The sequence below is a fragment of the Pogoniulus pusillus genome, chromosome 6 (assembly GCF_015220805.1).
Source record: "Pogoniulus pusillus isolate bPogPus1 chromosome 6, bPogPus1.pri, whole genome shotgun sequence".
NCBI classification, from domain to species: Eukaryota; Metazoa; Chordata; class Aves; order Piciformes; family Lybiidae; genus Pogoniulus; species Pogoniulus pusillus.
This window is the reverse complement of record NC_087269.1, coordinates 11,077,044-11,092,309: the sequence shown is the minus strand read 5'-3', so window position 1 is coordinate 11,092,309 and position 15,266 is coordinate 11,077,044. Positions and strand designations below refer to the sequence as shown.

At 44.6% G+C, this 15,266-nt stretch overlaps 1 protein-coding gene across 5 annotated transcripts in view; it reads right to left on the bottom strand.

Moving 5' to 3' along the window:
• The window catches only part of SORCS1 (sortilin related VPS10 domain containing receptor 1), a 425,391-nt gene that overhangs the window by 331,829 nt on the left and 78,296 nt on the right, over nt 1–15,266 (bottom strand). For 3 of the 5 annotated variants that reach the window (XM_064144428.1, XM_064144432.1, XM_064144429.1), the window contains exon 1: nt 4,839–5,741. In XM_064144428.1, the coding sequence (XP_064000498.1) occupies nt 4,839–5,489 (651 nt within the window). In that variant the 5' untranslated portion in view covers nt 5,490–5,741. Of the gene's footprint in view, nt 1–4,838; nt 5,742–13,051; nt 13,317–15,266 lie in introns of those variants that run through there. The other 2 variants (XM_064144430.1, XM_064144431.1) reach the window with 2 other exon arrangements.

Sequence of the window (15,266 nt, the reverse complement as noted above, 5' to 3'; positions counted from 1 at the left end):
TTTCCACAATCTGTCTTACAAGCAGACACAGGAAGAACAGTGCTTGCTTGATTTAGCAAACCATAGTCAGGAAGAGAATATGATCACTGCCTGTAAAATAATTCCAGGGGGCATGAGTGCCAGAGAGAGAAAGTAACTTTAATTAAAAGACACATGCACAAATGAAAGTGAAAACTAAAAAATCCTCTAAATGCCCAATGGCAATGTTAGAACAGAAACGAGACAGAAGAATCAGAAGAACAAGGCTGTCCAGAAAGGAAGAAGGCAATAGTAAGGTGGGTTGAAAGAAACCAAAGTGGTTTTAAAATGCAGTTTGATCAGTTTGTGGCTGTAGGATGAAGTACCTGTTGCAGTCCTGCACCATTCTTGAAATTCTTAATTTATACAAGAGGTTTGGACACTCAGTTGAAAATCCAGCAGCAGGTTATTCACAATTACTTTGTCCAGGAGGAAACACAGTGCACTGGAAAAATATAGGTGTGTTGTTACTCTGCCCTACCTCTTCCCAGTTTGTCCTCTCAGTAATATGAAGGAAAACCATACAAGTAATACTCAATGTAGAGTCCCATCTTGCCTAAATGCTCTCCCACAAGAGACCTAGCTTCTCCCCTGTTCTAGTGGCCTCACCTGACAACAGCAAAGATGACCTTCATCCTGCACTGGACCCATCAGCTGTACTGATTTTCTCCTGTGGATGGAATGTGCATGGTTGCTTTGCACGTGGTCCAGACTCCACCCCTATCACTTTGTGGAGGATCTTCTGTTGTGCAGGACCTAGGAGAAGCTCAGCTTTGCCCCTCCATGTAAACAACAGAAGTTTGAACCAGTTGTTTAATGCTATAGTGACTAAGTAAAAGGTAGTCCACAGATATACAACATGGCCCACACTTAAACTCTTTACAACAATGTCCAGCCCAGGTGGGCACTCTGTCCAGTGCCAGGGAACAGTAATCTGCCATATTAAGCCAATGTGAAACTCATGCTGCCTTCCTTCACAGCACTGCATTACAGCACAAACTACAGCGTCCAGGCTTTGGCTCAGATTCCCTTCTCTTCTATCTCCTCTCATTTTGTTCCTCCTTATCCAAAGTACTTTCACATGAAAGGCACTGATCTCACCAACCCAGCCTAGGACAACCACAGTCTTGGTTTCATAAATTCTAAGAACAACCCATATCCCAAAATCTCACAATGGATGTCTTCTAGAGATTTGCTTCTTTCCATTAAAACCAAGTGTGTCCTTTAGCTCCACCACAAATCTCTGGTTTACCCCACTCTATAGCATTGAGGGAGCTATGTGGACTCCAGATCCACAGTGTTTGGACTTAACACATCCGGAAGCATGTTTGGTATCTCTGCGAGCTAGGAAACCTGCCAGCTTTCATGTCAAGGATGAAATCTCTCAGTGGTGAAAAGAGCAAGGAGATATCTCTTGTGTGTCTTGTAGCAGAGTTTTTGGAAAGACTGTATCACATGGAATATTTTACTCCAACTTCTACAGAAGCCAGTTGAAAAGACTCTCATGATCTATCAATGCAGTTAAATTAAGCAATACCAGGACCCATACACAAACTCAACAGACTACACCTCTAATATGTTATCAAAATGTTCCAGGCAAGGCACTGACACAGGCTACTTAACACCTTCCTGGATCATTCCAGAGAGTCTGAGACATAGTGCAAGCCAAAGACCATTTCCAGCACTCAATTTAGCTGCAGCTGCTCTTCTCTATTTTGCAGACTCAGCTCAGGATTATGAAGCTGCCAGACAGCCTTGTGTGGCCTCACTCACTTCCACTGGAGTCAAAGGAACTCTCAGGTCCACCTGTATTTTAATACAGCACTGAATACACTCCCAATTTCATTCGCATAAGTCATTTGGCAATCCAGGCTCCTAATACTTATGCTCTCATCTGAGGAGCTCTTGCTGACTGCACTGCTGAAAAAGCCAAGGTAGACATGAGGGATTGGAGCCCATGTGAAGCATGTTCCTACAGGTGTGAGCTAGTCACACTCCAAATACCTCACAGAGACATTGTGCTAGAGGGTAAGCTGTCCAGGAAGCATCTAAGGCCACTGATGTGCCAAAATAGTCCCTGATGTAAGACAGTGTTGGTATAGTTATACTTGGATAACTTGGACTATTATTTCTTACTCTTATGATACTTGTGGCTGAGCACAGAGCAAGTCCACCCTTTGAGGAGCAGAATGCCATCAGTTAGATGGTGTACACTCTCAACATGAAATTACAGCCAAGCCTAAAAGAAACTGTAAATACTGAGAACAATCCCCTACAGAAATGAGGAGTTATTTCAGAGGTCACATTTTCTCCAACAGAAGCATCGCAATTATATCAAAACCACTACCAAAACAAGGATACAGGGAACCACACTGAGCCTGGCAGAATCAAGTACATGGCAATACAACTTGGTGGTGAGAGCACTTTTCATTTTTCAGCTTTTCCATCTAAGGGATCTCACATATTTTGAGCTTTGTTTTGTATTTTTTCTGTAATCACACCAATACTGCAAACATCTTCATAATGCCCCTGTGCCTGAATGAAAGGCAAAAGCTGATACAAAGCAGCATTTACAGAGCACATAAGAATGAAGATGTGTTACATCCCTCAGCCACAGCAGGGAAACGTAGGCTAGAAGCTGACAGCTACTGCTGCTAGAGTGCAGCCAGGGCAGCATCCCTCACAAGTAGCACCATGGGATCCTACACAACCCTTGTGCAGGCAGAACTATATATGTTGTACCCTAAAGGAAGAATTTTACCCCAACCCCTTTCCGCTCCCAGCTCCTTCACAGATGAGTGCCCAAAACCTCCACGCAAAGACATTAGGTCAGTGCCACTTCAGGCCACCTGCTGAACACACAACACTGCTACAGCTGGGGCCAGACGAGTTTGTCATGAATCAAAGTCCTGCTGAGGCCCAGCTCCATTTAGTGATGTGAGGGGGGCTGCAATCACAGCACAAGATATCACGGCACTGCCAGAGCCACACAGCAGCAAGGTGGGCTCATAATCTCCCTGTATACAATGCAACCTGCAGCTCTTTTGGAAGGACAATGGTAAAATATTTCACAACAGATCCCTAAAAACATTTGTACATCAATGCATTCAGAAAGTAAATCAGTCCCAGGCACTAACAGTCCATACTACCACAACGGGCAGAAACATATATCCATGTATATGTACATGTAAACACACATATAGAGAGAGTTGCAACAAAACACATGTCTTTATAAACATACAGATGAAACGTAATCACAGTAACAGAGCAGGAAAACTGATGCCTGCTGGATGGCTTTTTGTATCAGAAGCTTTCCCTTAGCAAATGGGTCACTTCAAACCAGTGTCAACCTCAATTCCATTCATATGAAGAGACCTGCATTCCTACAAGGAAACAGCTTCTGTTTGCACAACTACAAAAGAAACAGGCTAGCTGAGTTTTGGAAAAAAAGGGGAAAATCCTTCAGAACGGAGATGACAAATATTCCTCTGTCAATTAATTGATTAAAAAGCTCCTGATGAGACCATAAAACCATGTTCCAGTTAACTAGGGCTGAACTCCACTGTGAGATTGCTCATGATACCTGCTCTTATTCTAAATCAGCTAACTGTGATATACCTCGATACAATCCACACCAAAATAAATTATTAGCCCATTATTTCAAAATGCAACCAGGCTCATAGTACTAAAAGCTGAAAAGAAGGCCAAGAATTTCTGCCAAGCAGCCAGAAACCCTCTGGCACTACAGCTGCAGGCTGCTTAGAGAAGACCCCAAGTGCCCCCTTCTCCTGGGGACTTGTATGGGCAACGACCATGTAGTGCCATCATCTCTTGCTCTCTTATTAGTATTCTGCCTGCTGTCTCTAAGAGGCAAAATGACAGAAGTCGGAGCATTCAGATATAACAGTTGCTCTGCTTCTGCTAGACCAGAATCAGAGTTAAGGGCAGGCTGGAAACATGCCAAGCAACTCACTCTGCCATCCCCAGGCCTCAGACCTCAAACCCTCGAGCTCCAGAGGCTGCAGGCATACAGGGCTCAAGTTAGCCTGGTAACTTTGATGCTACAGCTATTGCTCCAGCCTAGGAACCAGTCATCTACTTTTCCATCCACTATTACCCTGTGTGGCTTGTCAGAGCCGTTCTGCTGCTACTCCAGAGAAAGGTTCACGTTCGGGAGAAGAGGCAAGAACTCATTTTAACACCTTGGTGGCAAGAGGCAAAAACCAGCTTTATCACTTGCATCTGAGCCGCCTCGGAGATGAAGTCCTGAAGCTCTCTAGCATCTCCCCATCAGCAGAGCTAGAGGATGACTCTTAAGGCTGACGTGGGCCCCGAGGACCGGGAGGAGGAGGAGGAGCACCAGAGGGGCTTTCCCAGACTTTGCTTACAGCTGAGGCTCCCGGCAGGGGTTACCCTGGGAGGAAGGCAAGGTTCAAGGACAGCTCCCCCCAAATCCCACCTCTCCCTTTCCCGTCGCAGGCGGTGGCAGTGGTTTGGAGGGGACTGTGCACCGCGGGCGAGCGGCGGAAAGTTTTTTTTGCTCCAAAAGAATGGCCCTTTTGAAGCACTTCTGCCCCACTGAACACTGCTAAGCGAAGCCAATCCCCGGCGCCCAGAGGCGCAAAATCCCCCCTCGAATTAAAATCCGGCATCCCCAACCCCCTACCCCACCCTGTCAACCAAGGTGGGGGGTAGAAAAAAGGAAAACAAGGACCAAAAAATATTTTTCTAAGGGGGGGGTGGAGGGGGAAAGGAGAGGGAAGGACAAAAGTAACCCCTCCGCCCGCACCCCGCCGGCCTCCCGCGGCGGCGGTACTCACGCTGCTGTTGTGTCCTGACCAGTGCACCATGGCTTGGTTGTGTGCCGAGTCACCGGCGAGGGCGAATGTGGTGCTGCCCAGCCGCAGCTCCTCCAGCCCGAAGCGGGCGGCGCCGGTGTCCCCCGGCTCCCGCCCCGCGCCGCCGCCCGGCCCCGCGGCGCCCCGCGGGCTACGGCCCCTCCGCCGCCGCTGGCCCAGCCACAGCTGTCCGCTCGCTGGCTTGGGACCCTGGTCCCGAAGAGGTTGGTCTTCGATAGAAGCCGCTGCTGCCGCGGCTCGGGGCCAGCTCTCCCCGACCACTTTGTCGGGTTCCTTCGTCAGTCGCCGAGTCTCCCTGCCGCTGAATTTCGTCCCGGCGGCAGCAAAGGCGAGGGTCGCTTCCAGCCCGGCATCCTCCGCCTCCATCCCGGCCCTTTGCCCTCCTTCACCTCCCTTCTCCCCGGGGAACCTCCTCTGCTCCGTTTCTCCTCTGTCGGTCCTCAAATGCATTAATAATCTCTGCTGCGGATGTTGCTGCTGCGGCTTCACCTGGGAATGGCAGGATCTGCAAGTTATTTCTGCACCGGTAAAGCCGAAAGTGAAGAGGAAAAGCCATGTCCAGTACAGGAGAACAACGTGCCAGGCTGGGTACCAGCCAGCAACTTTTTCCATCGCTGTTGACTGCTGATGAGTCCAAGGAAGAAAGAGCAGGAGCCAGAGAACGGGAGCAAGTGCAGGGTGCTGCCGCTTTACCCGCCGCGGGGTAAACACAGCGACAACTCCAGAAAGTTTCAGACTCTGCTGTACTGCATGCAGCCCGAGGATAGGGGAGATTGCTTTCTTTCCCCCCTCCTTTTTCTCCACCTTGTTTTCTTTTCCTGATTTTGCACTTCTCCCTTTTCCCTTTTTTTTTTTTTCTTTTTTTTTTTTCCCTTTTTTTTTCCTTCTCCTTTTTTTGTTTGTTTGTTTTTTTTTTTTTTTTTTTTCCCAAGACTGGCGTTGCTGATCAGGCTTTTGATGGAAGGCAAAGCCACAACCACACGGGGGAGGAGCTGAATTGAAATCAGAGAGAGAGAGAGAGGGAGAGAGGAGCAAATGCTGGCTGTGACTTCTGTCGGCTGCCTCTCTGGAAGTCAGCGCTCGCTCCCTCCCGCCCGCTCTCTGCCTGCTCTCTCTCACTTCGCCGCTTCTGCATCACACTCCGCCCGCGGCCGCTCCGCCAGGCTACCCCGCCTGTGGTTCCTGAGGGACAGGTTACTCACTCCCCCTCTCTCGCACACACTCCACGCATATGCACTCCAAGAGGGACTTACCCCAACTTTAAAATCATCTAATTCTTCCCTCCCTTGCACTTCTTATCAGTTCAGGCCCCTGAAACTGGCTCCCCAGTGCACTAAACGGGAAGAAAATTTGCGAAGGGAAGGAACAATGCACACATACACATGTGTATAGGCTTTCCAGAGGAACTATTTTAGTTTGCTTGCTGAAGCATCCTTAAATGTCTGAGAAGGATCTGAAATGTCCCTTTCTTTCTCTCCCCTCACGACTGATGTAAAGGTGCTGTAGTTGCTGGGAATAGGCACCCACGCTAGGTTTCACAGAAGCAAAGTCACATTTCTACTCCTCTGTTCCCTTCTCTGCCTTCACTCTACCAACATTTTCACAGTAGCTGCCGATGTTTAGATAAATCACTCAGGCATGGTGGAGATGTACTCACTTAAAGGCTGGTGGAGGCAGGGACAAGATTTTTGGAAATTAAATGACAGCAGTTGATGGAGAGAGAGTTGGGGAGAGAGATTCCACACCACCCTTCCTGCTCTAGCTATCTCTCTCACGTTTTCAAGACCAGCAATTTCTCCCCTAGGAGCTGTAACTCTCCCTCTCCAGGTCTCTTCCCAGGGAGCAGTCGCTATTGGTGGTCAGAGGAGATCACCAGACCCTGACTGCAGAGGCCAGTGTCCACTGGCCAGAGGAGCTGCTGGTTCTGTACTGCAGGCAGCACCACTGTTGACTGGCCATGCAGCAGGACATTGGCCTGAGCTTTAACAGGCACTTACAAATGCCCGCATGCTTTAAGATTGGAGGGAATTAAAGGTTCTTCCACTGGAATTTTATTCCATGTCTGTCTGCCTGCTCTCACTCATTTGATTTCCAGGAGGGTTTATTTTTTAATTAATGTTTTTAGTGTTTCCTTCCTGACATGGAAGACTTTCTTGTATTTCTTTGGCAGGGCATTTCAAAAAGAGATTTATAGATTTGTTCCACATTCTTCTGGAGATTTCACTCAAATTCTCACTGGTGTCACGTCTTGGGATGTTAGTACAAGACCACAGGCTAAGGAAGGCTCACAGTAATTGTCTGGGCAAAACTTTATGCTGCTTACAACAATGATGGATTGTCTCCAACGTAACCACTAGACCTCAGCTAAATCTGCTGTACACCAATTAACTGCATACCTGTTTTCATATCTCTAGCTAAATAGTTACTATTAGTTACACCCTGTTTGTAATTATAATAAACATTTTGTACTGAAAGTTCTTCACAAAGGCCGACGAAGTTTATTCTTGTATAAATGGGGGAAACAGAGTCACAGTGCAGTCAGCAAAACAGCAAGGATTGGAGGTGGAGCTGCCTGGTTATCAACCTAATCCTTTGTCTTCTGTACAACAAAAGGATCAGATACATCTATCCCGTAACATGCACTAAAGAGTTATGCCTTCCTAGAACAAGCCTCTTGAGAAGCCAAGTGCAACCAATAACTACTCTACAAAGTTCATCTTAAACCATATCCCCAAGCACCACATCCAAGTGACTTTTAAACACATCCAGGTTTGGTGACTCAACCACCTTTCTGTGCAAAGGGATAAGTGGGAGAGATAGATAAAGAGCATGGAATAGGAAATTAGTAAGGGGCCAAAGTACATTTCTTCTGAGATTGTAATAGAGGTTTGCATGCCAATGAGTGGCTAAGTCTAATGAAAGAAACAGTCTAGCTGGATGATTATGTCTGGATTGTGACAAGTGACCAGTGAGTGATGTGGATATGCCTACTAAACCACACCTTATGCAATGTGAATATACCTACACCTGCAGAGCTCTTCAGCAAAGGCACATAGAAGTCATTCATGGAGAGAAAATACTGGAGCCAACATGAGGACCACAACCACTTTTTCCATCATAACACTTGTTGTGAGTGGATACAAGACAGATATGTAGAGTATAAGCCTTTCCCTGATTTCCATTTCCAGGAATCATCAGTTTAGGAGACTCCAGCAGCAGAAACCACACTGTTCCCTTATGGGATGGACCTGTTCCCTCTAAATTTATCTAATCATTGTTTATACTCTTGGTGTCTGAGGCATGCTATGATAGTAAGTTTTACAGCCTGATTATGTATGCTTTTGAATACTCATGGTCTGCACTTATCTGAGAGAGACGTTTTAAACTGCTGTAATCTAATCTTGTTGTCAGCCATCTTTCTGTCACAGACAATGGGATGATTGAGCCATCAGAGATAAGAAGCCAGAATCTTTGGCACAAAAGAATAATCTCCTGTCTTTTGATGTAACGGACAGCTTTCTGAGTAGGGAGCTAACAGGAAGCCCCTATTCTGTCACTGAGGAGAGGCTGAATTCATATACTCAGCCAAAACACTTCTGTATAGTGACTGAACTGTATGGTTGTGCTCACAGGAAAGGCTGCACTCAGTAGAAATCCTCACTTGAGGTTACACCTCATCTGAGGTTTCAGTAGCACAAATTATGCCACACATCCAGTTCCAGTCTCTGAATGAGGATATGTTTTCCATAAGAGCTTCTACTCTACCTGACCAGGAGTCTGCTTTTCTGTTTCACACATCCAATATTACCTCGAAGGAGGGGAGCAAACTCTGGGAGCCCTGGAACAGAAGACAGTCATTTGTACTACAAAATGTGATGCTATGAGAGCAAATGAAAAATGCAGGTCTCAGCTGACCTCCTTAGCCTCTGCCTTTACCAAGTTAAGAAGTGACAGGGAGTGTTCCTTTTCACCAGAGAAGAAAAGACCACAAAGGCAGAGATCTACACAGGACATTAGAAGGTTTGAGGAGGTCCTCACATTTGAAGTAAGGAAGCACAAACAAGAATCCAGCAAAGGGATAACAGTTCTGGGTAGCTACTGCAGTGGAGCAAAAGTGGATTTATATAGCCTTGAGAAGTAAGAACAGAATGAAATGCAGATGAGTACACATCTCTTCACTCGGGACTAGGAAGGTTGAGATTTAAATCCTTATGACAATGATTGCAATAATCTACCATCTGCAGGGATCCTTTCCTCCAGAACGTTTCACGCTTGCAATCAGGGACTACTTGTGAAATTGTGGTCCCGAGGTACTTCCTGGCTCCTGAGGATTCCTGTCTTCTGACACATACTAGAGGATGCACCCTGCATATTGGAAGTACCTCAGAGACTATGCCAACATTGCCTGCACTTTGATGAAGTAGAAAATGAGAGAGAGGAATGAAAGAGGATGGAGGGAATGAAACAGAGCTGAGTGGGTTTAACCAGGTGAGTTTTCATCAGTATAGAGCAGGGACATAACATAGTATGGTTTAAATATATATATATTCAAATATCTTTAAGGCTAAATGGTGTAATCTTATCCTAGTAAATATTTGAATAATGAAGAATTTGCGAATCTAGACTCATTTTAAGTCAGCAGTTTTCACTCTAAAGACTGTGGAACGAAAGGAGCCCAAGAACAGCACTGCTCCATTGATTCCTAGCAAGCCACAGTGACTGATGAATATTGTAGTTTGATATTGCACATAATTTCTCCAACAGGAATCTCTGTTTAAACAAAATAAATTATGAATCAGGATACAATAGACCTTCTTGCAGATGGCTCACCTCTTGTTTTTTTTAGTTTGTTGTTTGGGGTTTTTTTTGTTTCCTGAATAGGTTGTGGATGAATCATTCTTTAAATAAAATGGAGATTAATCATGTACATTGAAGAAAATACCTCCAAGCACCTCTTATTTCACTAAACAAATGGAATTTATTCATGTGTGTGGCTTGATTTGTAGAATATCTAGATAATGGCTGCACAGATAGTACTAGAATTAAATCCTAGGACCTCACATAATGGCAATGCATTTGGCACACAAAAATTATTTGAAAAAAAGAAAAAGGGACTTAAATAAATTCTGTATCTTCTTTCCACCGAATTCCATTTCTCTCACTCAGTTTATTTCTGGAAAGGTGATTCAACTATTTATTTTAACACTAATAATTCCTCTAAATTAATTAACATGAAAGCTCTCCTTTGTTATTCCAGACAATCGAGTTCCGAACCAGTGCCATCCCAAAATTAAGCTGCCGCAGCTTCTAACAGGGACTTCCATTCATCTGCAAATGTGATGCAATTTTCCTTTAGTTGCCATAAATATTAAAATTAAGGGCTTTTTGCTCTTTCACTCCCTCTTGCTGCAGCCTGTTGCAACGACTGAGGATTGAAGGAGTCTCAAAGAAATGCAAGACTTTGCTATTTTATAATTTAAAGAGCCACTTCACTTTGCTAAACCCACAAATGGAGATTTCAGATAGAAGTTTATGTGGCAGAGTGGTGAGCAGATTCAATCAGTGTGATTGCCTCTAAGTGCAGGAAAGGACTCAGAACCCATATCTGGGGCTAGTTTTCCTTAAGCCAGTGTTAATGCTGAAATATCTAGTGATGTTTATCAGCCAACAGTTCTCTCTGGGGACAACAGCAGCTGTCTGGATCTTTCTCCTCTGAAAAATCTGTCATTTAGGCTACTCTGCTTCGCTTCTATTTCAGGATCCAAACTGTTTTCTCATCAGCACACCACAAACAGCAAACTTTTTACCCATGGCACAGACTAAATTTCACTCTTTGAGTCCAGACCTCCTCCGTGCTCTTCCAACTGCAGTGATCTCCTGGGCCAGCTTTGAACAAATATTTCAGTAATAAAGCAAGGATGGATTTTCCATGTGAGAAAAGGAGCATATAACCCATCGAATAAACTTGTGCTTCAGCCACATGCTAAAGCAATGCTCATGCAGCTGCACAACTACCACATCCACGCTGATGTTGAATCCAGCCCTCTTTGCTGCTATGCCTATAGATCCTACAATTTAATCCTACCTATACCTTTTCTTCTCTAGTGACAGCTGCTTCTCTGTGCATCAATCCATTCTCACCCTGCAGTCCTGAGTGCTTCTCGCCTGTCAGAGATTACCATGGGATTTAGGAGCCAAAATCACCCCAGGGAACAGCCACTGAAGACAGCTGATGAGAAAATCTTCTGCTTGAAATTCCCAGCTGGTGTTCTCTCTTGATCAACTTTCACAGCCTAAGAAACCTGGAAAGCTGCCCTGAAAAGTTGGTCTTAGATTCTTCTTAGTTTCACAGTTTGGTTAAATGTGAAGTAGAATTGCAAGGACTACACTTACATCAGGACTGCACATATTCAGCTAGTGCTCTGGGATTGCATCTAAGCAAAAAATTGAGCTGGAGCTCAGACAAGAGTAAGCTTTATTATAACAACTTTTGAACTAGTAAATATTGACAGAAGGAGAAAGCCTGAAGTGTTTCTCCTAGTCAAGCCATTGACCACTACCAATATGAATGATAACCACAGGGGTGACCCAGCAATTGTCACATTTCATGCTGACTGTTTTAAAGCAACCCTATAACATCTAGGATGTTTTTGCCATCAATAACTCAAATGTACACTGTGGACATTTCCAACCACATGAAAGGAAAGAATGTAACCAGGAAAAATGAAAAAGGCTTTAGCAAAAGCAAATAATGCTTGACCAACCTGATTGCCTTCTGTTACCAAATAGCTGACTGCTGTAAAAGCATCTCCTGGCAAACTGAGGAGGTCAAAACAATTGATAGAGGCTTGAAAATGGGCTGGACCACTAGTTTCAAAGGTTGAGAATCAAATGATTGGAAAAGGACTGGCAATTGCACTGGAGTCTCTCTTTGCAAATTAAGGCAAAGTATATATTCATCTGCCTTTGGCAAAGCATCATCAGGAGATCAGAAGAAATTACAATATCTTCTTTCTTAGCGCTAGAGAGGCTGTTTCTGTTTCCAACCCAAAAGGAACATGGAGAAACTGAAAAGGTTATCAAGTGGAGGTCTACCAATGCAATAAGCATGGAACTTACAAGGAGGTACCTGGCAGCTGGGCATGTCTATCTTGGAGAAGAGGAGGATAGGAAGGCAATCAAATATCAGCCTAAAACTATTGAGAGGGAGTTACAAAGATGAAGGAGATTCTTTTCTGTGGCAGGTGCCACGGAGAAGACAGAATTAGTGTTTACAAATTTTAGACTGAAAATTAAGAAAAGCTCACTCTGGAGGACAGTCCCACTCCAGAAGAGGTTCTTTAGATTGCAGAATCTCCCTCAGTAAGACAAAGCTATGGCCAAGCTGGTTTAGCAATCATGGCAGCCTGACTTCAAATGGGAGGCTGGTCTCCCACAATCAATATTTCCTTGCATATTTTCATCTATGAGAGGTAAAAAGTTCAAGAAGACCTGCCTAAAGTGAAAGGCAAAAATAAATCTCATCTCTCCTCAAGATAAAGCTGGTAACCTATTCCAGTGATGAATGATTTCCAGGTTCAACATGAACATAGATACCATTCTACAGAGAAATTCAGATTCCTCCAGAGACCACCAGTTCTCCTTCAGCATGAACTTAGATACCATTCTACAGTGAAATTCAGATTCCTCCAGAGACCACCAGTTCTCCTTCAGCATGAACTTAGATACCATTCTACAGTGAAATTCAGATTCCTCCAGAAACCACCAGTTCTCCTTCAGCATGAATTTAAATACCATTCTACAGTGAAATTCAGATTCCTCCAGAGACCACCAGTTCTCCTTCAGCATGAATTTAAATACCATTCTACAGTGAAATTCAGATTCCTCCAGAAACCACCAGTTCTCCTTTCATTAGGTGCCTGTATCTCCAGTACTAGTTTAATAAACCAGAGAGGGCTCTTAGACTGTTTCATATTCTTAGGTCTCAATGGACCTACCTTAAGTACTGTTGCCAAACCTTTCCAGTGTCCTACAGGACACCCAGCATTCAAGATTGGTATAAACTGGCTAACAAAATGCTACTACCAGTGGTGGTATCCATTGAAAAACAACAGTCAAGGACAGTTGCATTTTAACATCCTAGATGTGGCCACAATAAAAAACCTGAGCTTTACCTTACTTTCTCTGTTGTTCCAATCAGCATGATTCCATTCTATGCCTGGCAATCAGCATGTTCCTTTCTCTTCTTGTCCTTGGGTGGAGATGCAAACCTTCCTTTCCATGAGTAACAGAAGATCTTTGTAGCTATTCAAGTCCAGTTTCCAGTTGCTTAGCTCTGCACATTGGGTTATTCTCATTCCATTATTTTCTAGGCCTTTCCAGTTCCTCAAGAGAACTGTGGCTGTGGGATGCCTCTGGTTGTCTTGCAAGCTTGAAAATCTGCAATTTGAAGCAGAATGATCAAGTTTCCTTGTACATAGTTTCCTGTGTAAAATAAATATCACTCAAAGCATCTTACACAGAGCCAGGATACTTCAGTAACATAAATCTTCTTAAAAGCCTAACAGGCATAAAAATCATTTGTATTTTCTCCCTTTTTCAGAGATTACTGAACTTGAGTCATGGCTGGGGAAGTTTGCCTGACATTCTATCAGCTCTGGGTTTATCTGTATTGACAGCACAATAAAAATTCTTGTCTATCACTCTGCTGCTGTCACCTTTGGCTTCTTCACTTGCTCGTGGAAGAATTTAATGGAGGTAAGAGAATAATAATGAAAAGAAAAAGATTACAAACTTAATGGCCTGTGAATGCTGCTTATAGTTTTTCATTGTTACAGATTGTGTTTTCTAGCTTGTGCACCTTGCTTGATTCCTGTTAGCCAGAAGTGTTGACAAAGTAGAAGTTCCAGGTACAGCTAAAGATAAAATTTCAGTAGAAGAAAGTGAAGACAGAGGAAAAACCAATATTCTGCTATCCCACCTTTCTACTGCAAGAAAAATTAAGCATGTTTTAAAACTAAGTAAACAGAAAACCCCACAAGAACCCTTGAGGCTGATTGAAGATGTATAGCTTGCCCATCAACAGTGTTTTATCTCAGATGAGGTAAAAATCTCTGTGAGGCAGCTCTGTCCTGCTTCACTTCATTCCTTAAGTCACAGTCAGAATTCCTTTTCTGGAGAGAGCTGTATCGCTCACAGATCAACCAGCAGAGCTTTTCAAACACATGCTGCCTTGGTACAAAACCAGGAGAGACAGATCTGGCCATCAGTCAAAACTGGGGTTTCTAACCCGGCTCATTTCTGATTAAAACACAGAATCATAGAATCATCCAGGTTGGAAGAGACCTCCAAGATCATCCAGTCCAACCTATCCCCCAGCCCTATCCAGTCATGTAGGCCATGGCACTAGATGCCTCATCCAGTCTTTTCTTGCACACTTCCAGGGACAATGACTCCACCACCTCCCTGGGCAGCACTCGTACGATTTTTTCTGCCAGCTGATAAGCAATGTGAGGCTTCCCAGAAGACATCCATCTATGCAATACACAGTCAGAAACATCTTTCCCAGTGGGGCAGCTAGTTGGAAGGATAATGGCTTCATAGGATCAACCTGGCCAGAAACAAAGACAGGCGAAGAGAGAAAAAACTTTTTCTCACCTCCAGCTTCTTCAACAGCCTCTCAGACCTGTGGCATCCATTTACCATTTTGTAGCTTAGTGGGATAAAGATACACCTCTCTAAGGATGACAGAAGTAGTAATTACAGGAGATAGATGTCAGTCTCATGTCTGGTGAGTGTCATAGTTTGAGAGGTCTCAGGTTCCCTTAAGAAAACTACAGAGACCAAGACCTGTCCCAGAGAATGGACCTGCTCATCCCAGGATGCTGTAATATTGTCATTCCATTCTGTTTTCTGGTGTCACAGTTTATAAGCCAGTGTCTGGTTGATATCACTCTCCTTCCCTTCTCCTGTCCCCTCTTCAATTGCTATTCCCAGGAAAAGCAGACATTCCTTCTCATCTCATGCTCTGTGTGTGGGAGATGGCTCCTGGCTGGCAGGGAATTTTGAGCTGTGTCCTGCGGCCTGCTGAGGCCTTGTAGGCCTAAGCTGGGGGGAAGCAGCTCTGGCCCACTCTCAGGCCTGCCGAAGGTGGAAGGGGCAGAGGATTCTGGATGGGTTTAGTCAGACAGACCTGGCTTAGCTTGTGGATGTATCACAGTATCATCAGGGTTGGAAGAGACCTCACAGATCATCAAGTCCAACCCTTTGCCACAGAGCTCAAGGCTAGACCATGGCACCAAGTGCCACGTCCAGTCCTGCCTTGAACAGCTCCAGGGACGGCGACTCCACCACCTCCCCGGGCAGCCCATTCCAGTGCCCAATGACTCT